The sequence below is a fragment of the Eschrichtius robustus genome, chromosome 7 (genome assembly GCF_028021215.1).
Source record: "Eschrichtius robustus isolate mEscRob2 chromosome 7, mEscRob2.pri, whole genome shotgun sequence".
NCBI classification, from domain to species: domain Eukaryota; kingdom Metazoa; phylum Chordata; class Mammalia; order Artiodactyla; family Eschrichtiidae; genus Eschrichtius; species Eschrichtius robustus.
In genome coordinates this window covers 104,712,456-104,729,699 of record NC_090830.1, presented here as the reverse complement: position 1 = coordinate 104,729,699, position 17,244 = coordinate 104,712,456, and the positions used below count along the sequence as shown (strand labels likewise).

Sequence of the window (17,244 nt, the reverse complement as noted above, 5' to 3'; positions counted from 1 at the left end):
TTCGTGAGCCCCCTGACCCCTGCTAACACAGAGCCAGATACACATCGCCGCCCTCACGCGTGCGCCTGGCGTGAGCCGGCCGGGCCCCTCCCCGCTCCGGGAAGCCTGGTGGCTGGGTTCCCACAGCTCCCCGGCCAGACTCCGGCCCGCCCGCTAGCTCCGGCCCTGGCCGCCCTCCGTCCCCGCCCTGTCTGGCTCCAGGCAAAACCCGGGGAGGCGGCCGCTCGGAGGCTCCCGGGAGGCGGCGCGGCGCGGCGCGGCGCGGCGCGGCGGACTGAGCATGCGCAGTGAGCAAGGCCGGCTCCGGCGCAAGAAGGAAGCGTTCGCTGTGGTCCCGGCGGCTGCGCTGGGGTATGCAGTACCGGCTAACGTGGCTGCTGCACCCCGCGCTGTCCAGCACCTTCCGCTCGGTCCTCGGCGCCCGCCTGCCCCGTCTGGAGCGCCTCTGTGGGTAAGCCGAGCGGAGCGCCTGGGCCCTCGGGGCCCTTGGGTCACGGTGGTTTGGAGCTCGGGTTGCAAAGTGGTGATTCAGCACTTAAAGCCGCCGCCGCCGCCCCTCACGCCGCCTGTCCCGCCGGCCTGGGGCCCGGACGGCCGCACTGAGGCCGCCCGGGGCCCGGAAGGGCTGCTCGCGGGGCGGGAGCTAGGGCCCTTGCCCGGAGAGGAAGGTGTCCCTCGGGCGGTGAGGGCGGACGGAGGCTGTGACCCGGGGTCAGCGGGAGTGTGTCACAAGTGCGGGGGGCGCGGGGCGCGGGCGCGGACAGTCACCCCGGCCCGCTCCCGGGAGCCGCGCCGGGCCGCGCCACTCTCCGGAGAGTCTTCCTGTGAGGGACTGGGAAGCCGAGGCGGACTGTCCCTTGCCATGGGGTAAAGGATCTGAGTCCAGGGAGACCGCTTCTCACCTTCCTCTCAGCTCCGCTTTTTCCTCTGCGGACTGAGTTTCCACTCCTCTATGGAAATGCCAGCCTTGGGAAGTGTAAAAGTTTGCCGGCCTCCGCCTTAGCGAGTAGCCGAATGTTGGCTTTACTGTGGGAGGGAATTTGGGAGCCGAAAGATACCCTGGGATCCTTCATCGCAGCTCCCTTGTTTTACACCTGGGACAACCGAGGTCCAGGAGAGATTGTGGCAGAAACCAGGATTGGGACGCAGGTTTTTGCCATCCGGTGGCGTGCTCTCTCCACTTGGCTGCTCTGTGTGTGGTAGAAATTGTCAGCGTTGTAGCGAACGCTGAATACCCTTTACTGTGAATAAAGAGGAATTGGCAAAGATGGGCAGTATTGTCTTGCCCTACTTAGGTACATTATTTGAACTCTTCGTCTGGTTTAACAAGTATCTGGGACCTAATAAGTGCAGGGTACAGTGATGACCCTCTGTGTAATATGGTCTGCCTTCATAATTGCTGGAGCGGATTGAGATGCCACGAGAGCATAGCCAGCTGAGAGGGTCAGAAGCTGGGCAGGATGTGTTTTAGGAGAATGGTGCGGGACAAAGACAGAGGAGGGGGTCTGGGCTGGCCTTTGAAGGAGAGGCAGAAGGTGGGTGTAATCCTACCTAGGTGTGCAGGTTAGCCTGTCTGTGTTGGGAGGACGGTGAGCAGATTAGTCGGAGCCTTAGAGAATTTCCTTGGGGGAATTAGGAGGAAACAAGTCCTGTGTTATAAAAGTAGGATAATGCCAGCTTGACCTTTGGATTTTAGTTGGGCTTTTTCTGGTGAATAATAGGTTGGGAGCCATTAGGAGTTTTTGAGGTGGGAAGTGATCTAATGAAACTGGTTGTTTAGGAAATTAGTTTGGTAGCTGTGTGCAGGATTGTAAGGGAGTGGAGAGGCCTGAGGCAGAGAAACTGGTTGGGCCTTAGTCTTTACTGCCTGAACTAGGATAGTAGTAATGGTACTAAAGGAGGCCTAATGCAAATGAAGAATCTGTGGAACTTGTTTTCCCTCTTGTGATTCTACATCCCAGAATCCACTACAACATGCAAAAAGATCCCTGAGTTTAGAAGGGGAAGTGGAGGTGCTGAGCATAGGTGGAGTACCTTCCTGGGCCTCCTTCATGTCAGAACACTTTTTAAAATTGTTGCTAATAGGCTGTGTTTCGCTCCACCTTATCTCCAGTGTACAGAATTTGTGATTTTACAGAAAGCATCAATTTTAAGTTTTATACAACTAAAAGGTTTATATGTTCTACTTGCAATTCACTTTTCTCTATGGTTTTCTGCCACTGTTCTTCACTTTCATTGATGAAGTCCAGGGCATGGGTTGAACAACCAGAGCTTCAAAATATGGTGGTTCTCAGAGAGGGAAATTCGAGATTCAAAGCATAATAAATGAGATCAATCATTTAGAAAGCTCTACACTAAAAATTAGTGTCTGAAGCTAGTAAGGAAAATGCAGGTCCAATCAAAGGGATCAGGGTGTAGTTTTAGGAGGGAACATACTAACACTGGAAGTTACCATATATTCTGATCTTAAGGAAGGCACTCAATCCTACTCTACATAGTAGGAAGAATGCGTTAACAGAGATGGTTACGTAGCTATTTACTGGAAGAGCTGGGATTTAACCAGTGTCTGTCTGGTGCCAGAGCCTGAGCTCTTAACTGTTATTTTATACTGCCTTTGCCAGTGTTTGGGCATTCGTTTCCTGTTCTAACCTCTTGAGAAAGAAGTGGTCTTACAGCATTTGTATAAGATCAATTCATTTAAAAAGCAGCCTCATTGTTCTCTGTTCAGCCATATTGGATAAACGGGAGCTCTGCAGAATCATCTGAACCTAGGGGAACCTGGAGGTAATAGCCCAGTTCCTGGCAACCACTTGAAGCACTTGAGCACCAGTCATCTCACTTTGCAGGTAGCTCTACTTTGCCTTTCTCTGTTCTACAGGCTTAAGAAACAGTGGTTTGCCAGGTGGGGCTACCTATTAAGATTCAGGCTTTTAAACCACTTTTAACCAGAACAATGTCTTTTAACAATTTAAAAGGACCGGATGCCCTTGAATATCTTTAGCATTAGCCACACACATAAAAAGTTACATTCTGCCTATCTGCCTTAAAGGTTAGAGCTGGGCACGGTCTCATTAGAGAGTAATGTGGGGAGCGGAAGTTCAGTATATGTTTCCTTGAGAATGGGTTTCCTTTCCGTTCTCCTGTTGGTATTTTATATCTCCTAAACAGGTACCAGAGGCTCAGCCTACCTTTCAGCCAGGGTGATAAGGCTAAACTCTCTTTCCATAGGGTTAGATCCTCTAAGGTATGTTGGGCTCTGAAGGCTTGGGTAGTGTCTTCCTAACTGGCTTGTCTTCAGTCTGCCCTCACTCTTCTGTCTGTTCATTCAGCCTTACTTGAATGTCTGTTCTGTAGTGATCACTCACTGTGCTCAGTGCTGTGGGGGATGCAAAGACAGTTAGTTATAAATTCTGTCCTCAAGGAGTGTTCAGTCATATAGTGACTCGTCCATTCCTTCACCTCTGACCTTTCACTGAACATCTCCATTTTTGTGTTCTGTTCCTTCTTTCAATTTATTTTGAAAAGCAACTCAGTATTATTATCACAGTACTCTTTTTTTTTAAATTAGTAGATCATGTTTTCCTCTTTTTTTAAAAAAAAAATATTTATTTATTTGGCTGTGCCAGGTCTTCGTTGAGGCACGCGGGATCTTCAGTTGCGGCACGCGTGTGGGATCTAGTTCCCTGACCAGGGATGGAACCCAGGCCCCCTGCATTGGGACCATGGAGCCTTAGCCACTGGACCACCAGGGAAGTCCCCACAGTACTCTTCTTTTAAAATGGTACTGGGCCTCCCTGGTGGCGCAGTGGATAAGAATCCGCCTGCTAATGCAGTGGACACGGGTTCGAGCCCTGGTCCGGGAAGATCCCACATGCCACGGAGCAACTAAGCGCATGCGCCACAACTACTGAGCCTGCGCTCTAGAGCCCGTGAGCCACAACTACTGAGCCCGCGTGCCACAACTAATGAAGCCTGCACACCTAGAGCCCGTGCTCCGCAACAAGAGAAGCCACCGCAATGAGAAGCCCGCACACCGCAATGAAGAGTAGTCCCCACTCGCCGCAATTAGAGAAAGCCCACGCACAGCAATGAAGACCCGACGCAGCCAAAAACAAACAAATAAATAAATTTTAAAATAAATAAATAAAATAAAATGGTACTTATAAAATTCTTATAGAGTTAAAAGCTATAAAAGCTTTTATTCTTCCCAGAGGACTGTATACTTTCTCTTTGCCTATTAAAAGTATGTAACTAAAAAAAAAAGAAAGAAAGAAAAAAGTAGGACTCACAGGCTGTTTCCCGAGGGGAAGATATCACACTGCTTGACATATTTATCCCATGAATGAATTAATGGTCTTCCTTCAACACTGGTTTTCTCTGTTGATTTTCCTAGTTTTGCATATGTTGGTGTTATCATTTTCTCAGTTTAGCTTGAAAATTGGAGTGATCTATGAATCTCTCTTTTCCCTTCACTGCCTATTCCCAAGACCAAACTCTCTTCAATCTTTCATCTTAAAGTTTCTTGGAGTAAACTTGATTATCCATCAGGATCCTAGTTCAGGCCATAATAAATCTTCCCTGACATCTCACATCTTCAAGTTTTATAACTGATTTTTCCAGCCTCCTATTTTCCTATTAGTTGATGCTTATCATTGCTGTTGTCTTGTTTAGACACCACCAGTGGTTATGCACTATTTCAAGATCAAGTCCAAACTTCTTGACCTAGCATTTAAGCATCTCATAAGCTGATCTTAGCCCAACTTTTCAACCTAACTTCGCTCTTCTCCAGTCAGACTCACTAATTTACTGATTCTTGTACATGACCTGTTGATTCCCATTCTAGAATGCCCTTCCCTCTTTTCTTTATATGACTCAACCTGTCCTTTTTAGACCTTATACAGGTCACACAGTTATCTTTCCTTTTTCTGAACTTAATGATTTTAAGATATTTTGAAATACCCATTTTACATTTAACCATATACTGCCTCATAATTTTTGACTCTTTTAATTATTTAATATTATACATGCCAGAGTGTATAGGACAAAGAAGAATAACAAAATGAATGATGTGTACCCACCATCTAGTTTAGGAAATTTCTGGTAACTTTGAAGCCCTTTGTGCTCACCTCCCCTGGAGAGGTGATGTTATCCTGAATTTGGATATTAATTCCCTTGATTTTTCTTTATTGCTTTATCAATCTTAATATATTCCTAAACAGTACATTGTTTAGTTTTGTCTGTTGTTGACCTTTATGGAAAATTTTCTTCTCTGAGTTACTTTTTTTCATTTAACAGTATTTTTGAGATTCATTCACATAGATGTATGTGTTCACTGTTGAAAGACAATCTTATGTGAGAATGTCACTAATTATTTTTTTATTCTGTTGTTGATGGAGATTTGAGTTGTTTCTTTTTTTTTTCTATCACAAATAATCCATGTGGTAGGCTTGCCCCAGTACCCAATCTTCTCTACCTACACTCACCAGGGTTCTCATCACATATATGTGTTTCATCCAATTTGTAGCCACTTACCACATGTGCTTATTTAAATGTAAATTAACTAAAATTAACAATTCAGTTCCTCAGTCACCCTGTCCACATTTCAAGTCATATGTGGCTTGTGGCTGCCAAATGGGGCAGTGCAGATATAGAGTATATCCATCATCACAGAAGTTTTATGAAACTGGCTTGATCTGTATTCGGGCAATTCCCAAATGTGTATCGCTAGCCAGAACCTCTCCCCTGAATTTCAGATTTAGGTAATAAACTTCCTACTCAACATTTTCCTTTGTATGTCTGATATACATCCTTTTTTTTTTTTCTTTTTTTTTTTTTTTGCGCCTGTTTTGGGTCTTCGTTGCTGGGCACGAGCTTTCTTTAGCGGCAAGTGGGGGCTCCCCTTCGTTGCGGAGCACAGGCTCTAGGTGTGCGGTCTTCAATAGTTGGGGCACACGGGCTTCAGTAGTTGTGGCACACGGGCTTAGTTGCTCCGTGGCATGTGGGATCTTCCCGGACCAGGGCTCGAACCCGTGTCCCCTTCATTGGCAGGCGGATTCTCAACCACTGCGCCACCAGGGAAGCCCCTGATATACATTTTAAACTGATCATGTCCAAAACCTGTCACCAAATCTTCTACGTCAAAACCTACTCCTGCCACCAACTTCTCCCTTATCTCAGGTAATGACACCTCTGCTCTTCCACTTGTTTAGGCTAACAACTTGGAATCATCCTTAACTCCTTTATTGTTCTCATAGCCCTCATCCAGTCAGCATATACATCCAGATTCAGACTCTTCTCACTGCCACCACCCTGGTTCTAATCACCCTTTTACCCAGATTACTATAATAGCCTCTTAACCAGTTTCCTTGCTTCTGCACTTGCCACTCTAACCATTATAATAATAAAGAATATTCCTTTGACAGCTCATCTGATACATATCAATGTTTGTAATCGGTGCTCTTAATAGTTTTAATTTTTTAAATAGCTGTATAGTTGCCTTTGTAGTATAGCAACAAAGTCTCACTCAAGATCAGTTTATGAGGAAGATAATACTGCTTATTATGGAGCTTTTTGTCACAAAGGATCCAAGTTCACTTGCAATAGTAACTGGATAAAAAATATCCAGCAATTCAATGACTAGCATAATGGGCCCTGCAACTCATTTGTTTTTGTTTTTGTTTTCTTCTGTCTATTAAATACAAAAAAAATGCCTTGTGGGGCAAACCTAATGCGTAATTGACTTTCTTAAGGAATGAGATTCTGAATTCAGTACTTGCACTGGTGATTTTTTTTCTGAAGAACACATGACCTACTACATATATGCTAAAAATCAAACATTCTGCCTTTTAAGGGAAAACTTAAATGAATCTATTTAATACATGGCTGATTTTAAAAATTAATTTTTATATTTACCAAAGTAATACAGGCAGAGTTTTAAGAGTTAAATAGTACTAAAAGGTTTACAGCAAAAACAGCAGTTCCCTGCTCCCAGAGGAAACCACATTCAACTTTTTTTTTTTTTGGGCTGCACTGTGCTGTATGCAGGGATCTTAGTTCCCCAACCAGGGATGAAACCTGCGTCCCCTTCAGTGGAAGGGCAGAGTCTTAACCACTGGACCGCCAGGGCAGTCCCCACATTCAACTTTTTAAGCTATTTATTTTGAAATTTATTTTAATATTTCCAAATAATATGCTAATACTGTTATTCCTTGATTTCTTAATTTTAGGAATTATCTGTTGATTTGTTTTCACAGTAGATAAAGATTTAATTCTCTTCCCTTATCCTTCCTTCTTGCTCCATCTTACCAAACTAGTTATATCACAGATTTTGGATATAGCAGTCTTCAGTATTTATATTATTATGCCTTTGCAAATATTATTCACTGCCAGGCTAAGTAGTGTAATCTGATTACATTCTTTTTCTTGTTCATATTTTTGTTTTTGCCTTTTGTCATTTTCTGTTTACTTATTTCTGCTTCTTCCCAGTTGCTTCCACAGCCGCTTAGTACAATTTCTCACATGACCAAACTTATTAAATGATGTACTGATTCCATATTTTTTCCTTGGAGACTTTCCCTCCAGACGCTTTCCCCTGAGCTGCAGTCTGGACTAGTTTTGCTCCAGGCCTGCTGTGAAGTGGTTGCCTGGACTTTCCCTTTGTTTCTATCTAATAATGAATTTCCTGAATCTCATATTTTGTTCTATCTTGGTTTGCTCCTTCATTCAAAAGATACGTGGTATATTTGAAACATGTATTCCAGTAACTTCTTGAGAAAGAGAGCACATGGGAGATAACTGTTTAAAGATCTTCTAATGATTTCCTAAACAGAAAAGTGTAGATTTGGGTTTTCGTATGAATCTACATATTTGTAGAATAAATCTACAAAATTGAGAAAGATGATCTGAATGGCCTCCACTCTTCCATCCAGCTCTAGAGTTGTAGGATTCTAAATACTTGAGAATTAAATGATTTTACAGATTATTTAGCAAATGGTTAAAGCAACAAACTTTTGAAGAGGCCCTTTGCAGAACTTTGACCAAAAAAAGACATATAACTTTTCTTTTGCTCCCCTTTCTTTTGATTGTTCTTTGCGTATTTCCATTTTATTTATTCTTTTCTTGCAGTTTTATTGAGATCTAATTGGCATACAGCATGGTGTAAGTCTTAGGTGTACAACATAATGATTTGACTTACATACATCCTGAAATGATTACTACAGTAAGTTTACTGAACATCCATCATCTATATAGATACAAAATTAAAGAAATAGAAAAAAATATTTTTCCTCATGATGTGAACTCTTGGATTTACTCTCTTAACAACTTTCATATATAGCATAGAACAATGTTAATTATATTTATCATGTTGTACATTACATTCCCAGTACTTATTTATCTCATAACTGGAAGTTTGTACCTTTTGACTGCCTTCATCCAGTTCCCCCTTCCCCTATCCCTCCACCTCTGGTAACCACAAATCTGACCTCTTTTTCTAGGAGTTTTTTGTTTTTTTTTTTTAATATTTTATTTATTTATTTGGCTGTGCCGAGTCTTTAGTTGCAGCATGCGGGATCTTCGTTGCCGCGTGCGGGATCTTTAGTTGCAGTATGTGGAATCTTTGGTTGTGGCATGCAGGATCTAGTTCCCTAACCAGGGATCGAACCTGGGCCCCCTGTGTTGGGAGTGCAGAGTCTTAACCACTGGACCACCAGGGAAGTCCCTGTTTGTTCTTGAAGTATAATTGACCTACAACACTATGTTAGTTCCTGTTACACAATATAGCAATTTGATATTTCTGTACATTTCAAAATGATCACCATGATAAGTTTAGTTACCATTTGTCATCATACAAAGATATTACATAATTATTGAATATATTCCCCACACTGTACATTTTATACCCATCACTCATTTATTTTGTAACTGGAAGTTTGTACTTCTTAATCTCCCTCACCTATTTCTCTCCTCCCCTAGCCCCCTCCCCTCTGGCAACCACCTGTTTGTTCTCTGTATCTGTGATTCTGTTTGTTTGTTCATTTGTTCTGTTTTTTAGATTCCACATACAAGTGAAATCATACAGTATTTGTCTCTCTGACTTATTTCATTTAACATAATACCCTCTAGGTCCATCCATGTTGTTGCAAATGACAAGATTCCATTCTTTGTTATGGTTGAGTAATATTCCATTGTTTGAGATATATATACATATATATATATATACACACACACACATACACACACATATACACACATGTATCTCTCCCATCTTTATTCATCTATTGATGTGCACTTGGATTATTTTATAATTTGGCTATTGTAAGTCATGCTACAATGAAATGATATATCCAATAAGGGGTTAATAACCAAAATATTCAAAGAACTCATACAACTCAACATCAAAATAAACAACCCAATCAAAAAATGGGCAGAGAGGGACTTCCCTGGTAGTCCAGTGGTTAAGACTTCGCTGTCCAGTGCAGGGGGTGTGGGTTCGATCCCTGATCAGGGAGCTAAGATCCCACATGCCTCGGGGCCAAAAAACCAAAACATAAAAGAGAAGCAATATTGTAACAAATTCAATAAAGAGTTTAAAAATGGTCCACATCAAAAAAAAAAAATCTAAAAGAAAAAAAATGGGCAGAGAATCTAATAGATATTTTTCCAAAGAAGACATAAAGATGGCCAACAGGCACATGAAAAGATGCTCATCACTAATCATCAGGGAAATAAATCAAAACCACAAAGAGATCTCACCTCACATCTGTCAGGATGGCTATTATCAAAAAGACAACAAGAAGTGTTAGTGAGGATGTGGAGAAAAGAGAACCCTTGTGCACTGCTGGTGGGAATGTAAATTGGTACAGCCACTGTGGAAAACAGTATGGAGGTTCCTAAAAATATTGAAAATAGAACTACCATATGATCCAGCAATTCCACTCCTGGGTATGTATCTGAAGAAAATGAAAACATTAATTCAAAAAGATATATGGAGTCCTGTGATCATTGCAGCATTATTTACAATAGCCAAGATGTGGAAGTAATCTAAGTGCCCATCAGTAGATGAGTGGATAAAGATGATGTGGTGCACACACACACACACACACACACACACACAAAATGTAGTATTACTCAGCCATAAAAAAGAATGAAATCCTTTGTTTTTAATTGAACTTAAAAGATTTGTTTTTATGGAGCAAGTGCATTTGAGATTTTGCTTTTCAAACAAGAAGAAATGAAAACAAACATTAGCTTTCTTTTTTCCTTCTTTATTTGGTTGGTGAAAGTTTTCCCACCTTCCCTTCTTCCCTAGGGCTACTCGGTGGTTTTTGTTAGCTCTGCTGATGGCTAATACAAGTCACCGTGTACACATCATTAGCCACTATCTGAAGGGGCTAGGTATTGGGCACCATTTAATTTAGGGTAAAATATTCTTGAGCTCAGAGTCTGTTCCAAGAAGATATCAGTGAACTGGACTCCTGGTTCTGAGTTTGTACTCCAAACTGCCATCCCGTGACAAAATGTCTTATTCTTTCTATAAGTCTATTCCCTTGGGAGCCAGTGTTATACAGTGGAAAAGTCACTGTCTAGTAGTCAGACCTGAGTTAAAGCCCTCTTTGGCGTGGGTTGGTTTCGTTATCTTGAACGGGTTACTTTGCATGGGCCTTTTTTTTTTTTTTTTTTACTAAGCATTGGACTAAGTAGCTTCAAAATCCCTGAGTCCAATAAGTTTTGATTTCTGAACAGCATTGGCTTCTACTGATGTATAATCTCTTTTGTGTTCTTGTGCTAAAATGTTGCTGTCTCCTCACTTTGTGTTGTTTTTATTTTAGAGAGATTCTGGCCAACTATAAAGTATGTGGCTCTGGACCAGTAGGCTGAGATGTGGCATGCAAATATGTTTTGCAGTTGTTATTTTTTATTTTATTATTTATTTATTTGAATTTATTTTAGGCTGCGTTGGGTCTCCATTGTGGTGCATGGGCTTCTCATTGCAGTGGCTTCTCTTGTTGAGGAACGTGGACTCTAGGCGTGTGGGCTTCAGTAGTTGTGGCACACAGGCTAAGTAGTTGTCGCTTGTGGGCTCTAGAGCGCAGTCTCAGTAGTTGTGGCACACAGGCTTAGCTGCTCTGCGGCATGTGGGATCTTCCCGGACCAGGGCTCGAACCTGTGTCCCCTGCATTGACAGGCGGATTCTTAACCACTGTGCCACCAGGGAAGTCTCTGCAGTTGTTATTTTTTAAATGTGTATAAACACTTAAAAATCCCAAGAGTTCAGTCCCTTTAGGGAAAGTGGCATGATGTGTGATACTGGGCCCACATTACTCTCTGGCAGCAGTTGGCCTGAGCTGAGATTTACTTCCCTTTCATGTGGGACATGTATTCCTTCTCACCACAATTTGCTCATTTATGTTACCTGTTTGGCCTTGTAAGCATGTAGATTCATGAGCCTTGCTATGAAGTGATTAGAAGAAATCAGTCTTACTAGTTTTTAGTCATAGTTTTTGGTAATAGTAAAAATGAAGCAAAATACACATATAAATTGCTCTGAAGCTACAGAAATGATTGTGTAATCAGGACTACCCCCTGCTTTGTTTATGGTTTACAAAGAATTATCACATCATGTTATTTGATCCTTATGGCAACTGAATGTAGTTGACAGAGAAATAAAAGAATCCTACATCTCTTAAGAAGTTGAATTCAATTCAGGTAGCTCTGCTGCCTCTGAATTCACCTTATAGTCTAGAACCTGGGCAAGGCTGAAGGAGTGAGAGTGGGTGGGTGTAGAAGAGCATTAAGCTTGTTTCTAGGAAAGTAGGTAGAGCCGTCAACCTGGGCTAGATGGGCAAACATAAAAGGAGTAGCAAGTCTCTTCCAATCTGTGAGGCATCTCCAGAGATGCCCAACAAGAAGAGAGTGGGAAAAGTGAAAAAATTAGCGTACAGCATGTCAAGAAGATGATAAGTATAATGTAACAGAGTGGGGAAGGCCAAGAGAAACAAGATGACTACATTAGGGTCTCTGGTAGATCAGGTCAGATAAATAAGGCAGATGTGCACACTGACACTGGGAAGATACCATTCCTAGAAGCTGAGTAGACAAGGCTGTCTGGTCAGTTGGATACATGGTTAAAACAATAGACTTTTTGGGCTTCCCTGGTGGCGCAGTGGTTGAGAATCTGCCTGCCAGTGCAGGGGACACGGGTTCGAGCCCTGGTCTGGGAAGATCCCACATGCCGCGGAGCAACTAGGCCCATGAGCCACAACTACTGAGCTTGCGCGTCTGGAGCCTGTGCCCTGCAACAAGAGAGGCTGCGACAGTGAAAGGCCCGCGCACTGCGATGAAGAGTGGCCCCTGCTTGCCACAACTAGAGAAAGCCCTTGCATAGAAATGAAGACCCAACACAGCCCAAAAAATTAAATAAATAAATAAATAAATAAGTCAGGAGCTCTTCAAAAAAAAAAAAAATAGACTTTTTTTCCCCTAAGGTAAAATGGGTATTTGTTTGTACTTAAACTTATAAATCGACCAGCCAGACTGGTACTAATGTTATCATGACTCAGCAAAATACAAAGCATCTTTCCATAAATATTAGAGTAATGGACAAATTAGGGGTTGTAATAATATAAATGCTGTATATATGTATAATAGCTTTATTGATACCATCCAATTCACTCATTTAAAGTATGCCATTAAGTGGCTTTTAGTATATTCACAGAGTTTTGCAGCTATGACCACAGGCAATTTTAAACATCTTTACCCACTCAAAAAGAAATCCCTTACCCTTTAGCATTGACTTCTCATTTCCCTCTTCCTCTAGCCCCTGGCAACAATTAATTTGCTTTCTTTCTCTAAGGATTTGCCTATTCTGAATATTTCATATAAATGGAATCATGCAATATGTGATCTTTTGTGTTTGGCTTCTTTCACTTAGCATAATGTTTTCAAAGTTTATCCATGTTGTAGCATGTGTCAGTGCTTCATGCCTTTTTATTGCTGATTAATATTCCATTATATGGATATGCCACGTTTTATCCATTAATCAGTTGATGGACATCTGGGTTGTTTACAGTCTTGAAATATTATGAATAAGACAGCTATGAACATTCAGGTACAAGTTCTGTGTGGATATATGTTCTCATTTCTCTTGGTGTGTACCCAGGAATGGAAATGCTAGGTCATATGGAAACTGTGTTTAACCTTTTCAGGGACTGCCAGACTTTTTTAAAGCAGTTGTACCACTTTACATTCTTAACCAACACTGTACGAGAGTTCCAATTTCTTCACATCCTTGCTGACACTTGTTATTATATATGTGTTTTGTTATAGCCGTCCTGCTGTGTGTGATGGTATTTCATTGCAGTTTTGATTTGCATTTCCCTGCTGGCTAATGATTTTGAGTATCTTTTCATGTGCTTATTATCCATTATTATATATCTTCTTTGGAGAAATGTGTATTCAGATCCTTTGCCTATGTTTTTCAACTGGGTTGTCTTGTTATTGAGTTGTAAGTGTTCTTTATATATTCTAGATATGTCTCTTATCAGATATATGATCTGCAAGTATTTTGTCCTATTCTGTAGGTTGTCTTAATGGTGTTCTTTGAAGCACAAAGTTTTGTGGGGTTTTTTTGTCTTAAACAACAGAAATTTATTTTCTCACAGTGGAGAAATGGAGGCTGGAAGACTGAGATTGAGGTGTTGGCAGTTTGCTTTCTCCTGAGGCCTTTCTCCTTGGTTTGCAGGTGGCTGCCTTTTCTGTGTCCTCACATGGCTTTTCCTCTGTGCCCATGCATCCCTGGTGTCTCTGTATGTCCTAATCTCTTCTTATAAGGACACTAGTCAGATTTGATTACAGCCCACCCTAAAGGCATTTTAACTTAATTACCTCTTTAAAGGCCCTATCTCCAAATACAGTTACATTCTGAAGTAGTGGGATGTTAAAAAGCAAGACAACAGGCCCAAAATGGAGTTGCTTATACAACTTGGAGCTGCTTATAAGCCCCATGTCATCAAACTGAGACTTAATTACAGTTCTGGCTCTCCCAGAAATGGAATCTTAAACCAGTCAATCAGGAATTGTCTGATCTGCACTAGTTAGATAATCTGCCCGAGAGACCTCTGTCATCCCCTAAAGGAAGGTGACCTTACAATAACCAACCCGCTTTTTTGCCTTGTATAATTGGAGCTCCTTTCTATCTGCTGCATTGGCTGCTGCCCAGTTCTAATTGATTTTTGCTCAAATAAACTCTTAAAATCTTTAATATGCCTTAGTTTATCTTTTAGTCATATGAACTTATGAATTGGGGGGGGGGGGGGGGGAGGAGCACAATTCAGTCCATAACAGCAACATTAAGGATTTCAGATTTGCTCTTAAGAGCAATGGAAAACCATTGAAAGATTAGAAGCAAGGGCTATGTTAAAGGGAATGTAGCCGATGCTTCTAGACATCATTTCTTTTTACTAACAAAACCCTGTTTTTTGGTCAAGGCTTCAGTGTGTTCAGTCAAAAATGCAAACTGGTTCCCTTGGCACAAGGAACCTCTTGGGAGGCCATGTGACAGTATAAGTGGCTAATGAGATATAATCGGGAGGTCTACTGAGTGGACTTAAATAGTCTCAGGGGAGGCTGTTGTTTTACTGAAAAAAGGTATGTTCCTTTATCCTACACTCTTTCTTCTTCCTATCTGGGAAAAGGATACAATGCTTGGAAGTACAGCAGTCATCTTGAAACCATGAGGATGAAGGTTTCATGCTAAGGATATAGAGCAGGCAGATAGGAAGAGATTGGTTTTCAGATCATACCCTTGAGCTGCTATATAAGCTCTGGTCAGTCTACATCCAGACTTTTTGTTACATGTGAATAATAAATCCCTACTTATTTAAACCACTGAGGTAGGGATTCCTGTTACAGCTGAACACACTACTTCCTGGTACAGAGGGCTAGAGGAGAAGGAATACCAGTTTAGAGGCCTTTGTCAGAGTCCAGACCAGAGATGACAGGGACCTGCATTAGAATGGCAGCAATGGCCTTGGAGCAAAGTGGACGGATCCCAGATACAAGATACATTGCCTGAGCAGCCTCCACATTTGATCCCATGAATTTCCCCTCGCTTGTTAGGGCCTTTGAGTTTGCTTTATTTGCCTTCCCTTAAAGTCCTATAGCATGCACAGCCAATAAACATTTTTGGAGCACCTACTCAGTGGTGGGTCCTGTATTTCTGGGGTATTTTTCCCTGGCTACTCATAAGTACATTGATCACTCTTTCCTGTGAAGTCAGTTGTTTTCAACTTTATGTCTGTAATCCACAGTAATAAATATATTTTATATCATGACTGAAACACATGCAGCTTGATATATAACTGAAAAAGAAAAGTTTCACAAAGCAGTATTTGAAATATGTGCCATAAGCTTCATTATTTTTCATTCTATTCTACTGTTTAAAAAAAAGATGCTGATCACATCCACCACTCACTAAGTTTGCTTTCATGATCCACCAATGAGTCAAGGGCCATGGATTGAAAACTCAATCTCTATCATTCTTTTGGCCGCCATTATTCACTACCTAGTGATATCTCTTGAATTGATACTTATGTTACCATCTGGACCATGAGCCCCCTCCCTGCCTTACTGTATCTATCCATAGTGCCTGGCACTGTGCCTGGCACATAGTGGATTGTACGCTCCTTGAGATCAAGAGCCGCACAGTGTGACCCTTTGAGTCCCCTCAGCACTATGAACATGAGAAATCCATCCTTCCAATTTGTCTGGGGTCGAGTAGGGGGAGGTCTTTTTTTTTTTTTTTTGAATTTTATTTATTTATTTTTTATATAGCAGGTTCTTATTAGTCATCCATTTTATACACATCAGTGTATACATGTCAATCCCAATCTCCCAGTTCATCCCACCACCACCCCACCACCCACCGCTTTCCCCCCTTGGTGTTCATACGTTTGTTCTCTGCATCTGTGTCTCTATTTCTGCCTTGTAAACTGGTTCATCTGTACCATTTTTCTAGATTCCACATATATGCGTTAATATGCGATATTTGTTTTTCTCTTTCTGACTTACTTCACTCTGTATGACAGTCTCTAGGTCCATCCACGTCTCTACAAATGACTCAATTTAGTTCCTTTTTATGGCTGAGTAATATTCCATTGTATATATGTACCACATCTTCTTTGTCCATTCTGTCTGTCGATGGGCATTTAGGTAGCTTCCATGTCCTGGCTATTGTAAAGTGCTGCAGTGAACATTGGGGTGCATGTGTCTTTTTGAATTACGGTTTTCTCTGGGTATATGACCAGTAGTGGGATTGCTGGGTCATATGGTAATTCTATTTTTAGTTTTTTAAGGAACCTACATACTGTTCTCCATAGAGGCTGTATCAATTTACATTCTCACTGACAGTGCAAGAGGGTTCCCTTTTCTCCACACCCTCTCCAGCATTTGTTGTTTGTAGATCTTCTGATGATGCCCATTCTAACCGGTGTGAGGTGATACCTCATTGTACTTTTGATTTGCATTTCTCTAATAATTAGTGATGTTGAGCAGCTTTTCATGTGCCTCTTGGCCGTCTTATGTCTACTTTGGAGAAATGTCTATTTAGGTCTTCTGACCATTTTTTGATTGGGTTTTTTTTTTTTTTAATATTGAGCTGCATGAGCTGTTTATATACTTTGGAGATTAATCCTTTCTCTGTCGATTCATTTGCAAATATTTTCTCCCATTCTGAGGGTTGTCTTTTCGTCTTGTTTATAGTTTCCTTTGCTGTGCAAAAGCTTTAAGTTTCATTAGGTCCCATTTGTTTATTTTTGTTCTTATTTCCATTACTCTAGGAGGTGGGTCAAAAAAGATCTTGCTGTGATTTATGTCAAAGGGTGCTCTTTCTATGTTTTCCTCTAAGAGTTTTATAGTGTCTGGTCTTACATTTAGGTCTTTAATCCATTTGGAGTTTATTTTTGTGTATGGTGTTAGGAAGTGTTCTAATTTCATTCTTTTACATGTAGCTGTCCAGTTTTCCCAGCACCACTTATTGAAGAGACTGTCTTTTCTCCACAGTATATCCTTGCCTCCTTTGTCATAGATTAGTTGACCATAGGTGCGTGGGTTTATCTCTGGGCTTTCTATCCTGTTCCATTGATCTATATTTCTGTTTTTAAGCCAGTACCATATTGTCTTGATTACTGTAGCTTTGTAGTATAGTCTGAAGTCAGGGAGTCTGATTCCTCCAGCTCCATTTTTTTC

At 41.4% G+C, this 17,244-nt stretch overlaps 1 protein-coding gene across 4 annotated transcripts in view; it reads left to right on the top strand.

The window, feature by feature from the left end:
• Window positions 1-273: 273 nt before the first annotated feature.
• Window positions 274-17,244, top strand: part of IDE (insulin degrading enzyme) — a 111,553-nt gene continuing 94,582 nt past the window's right edge. Inside the window, exon 1 of one of the 4 annotated variants that reach the window (XM_068548210.1) lies at window positions 274-447. In XM_068548210.1, the coding sequence (XP_068404311.1) occupies window positions 354-447 (94 nt within the window). In that variant the 5' untranslated portion in view covers window positions 274-353. Of the gene's footprint in view, window positions 452-17,244 lie in introns of all 4 variants that reach the window. The other 3 variants (XM_068548211.1, XM_068548208.1, XM_068548209.1) reach the window with 3 other exon arrangements.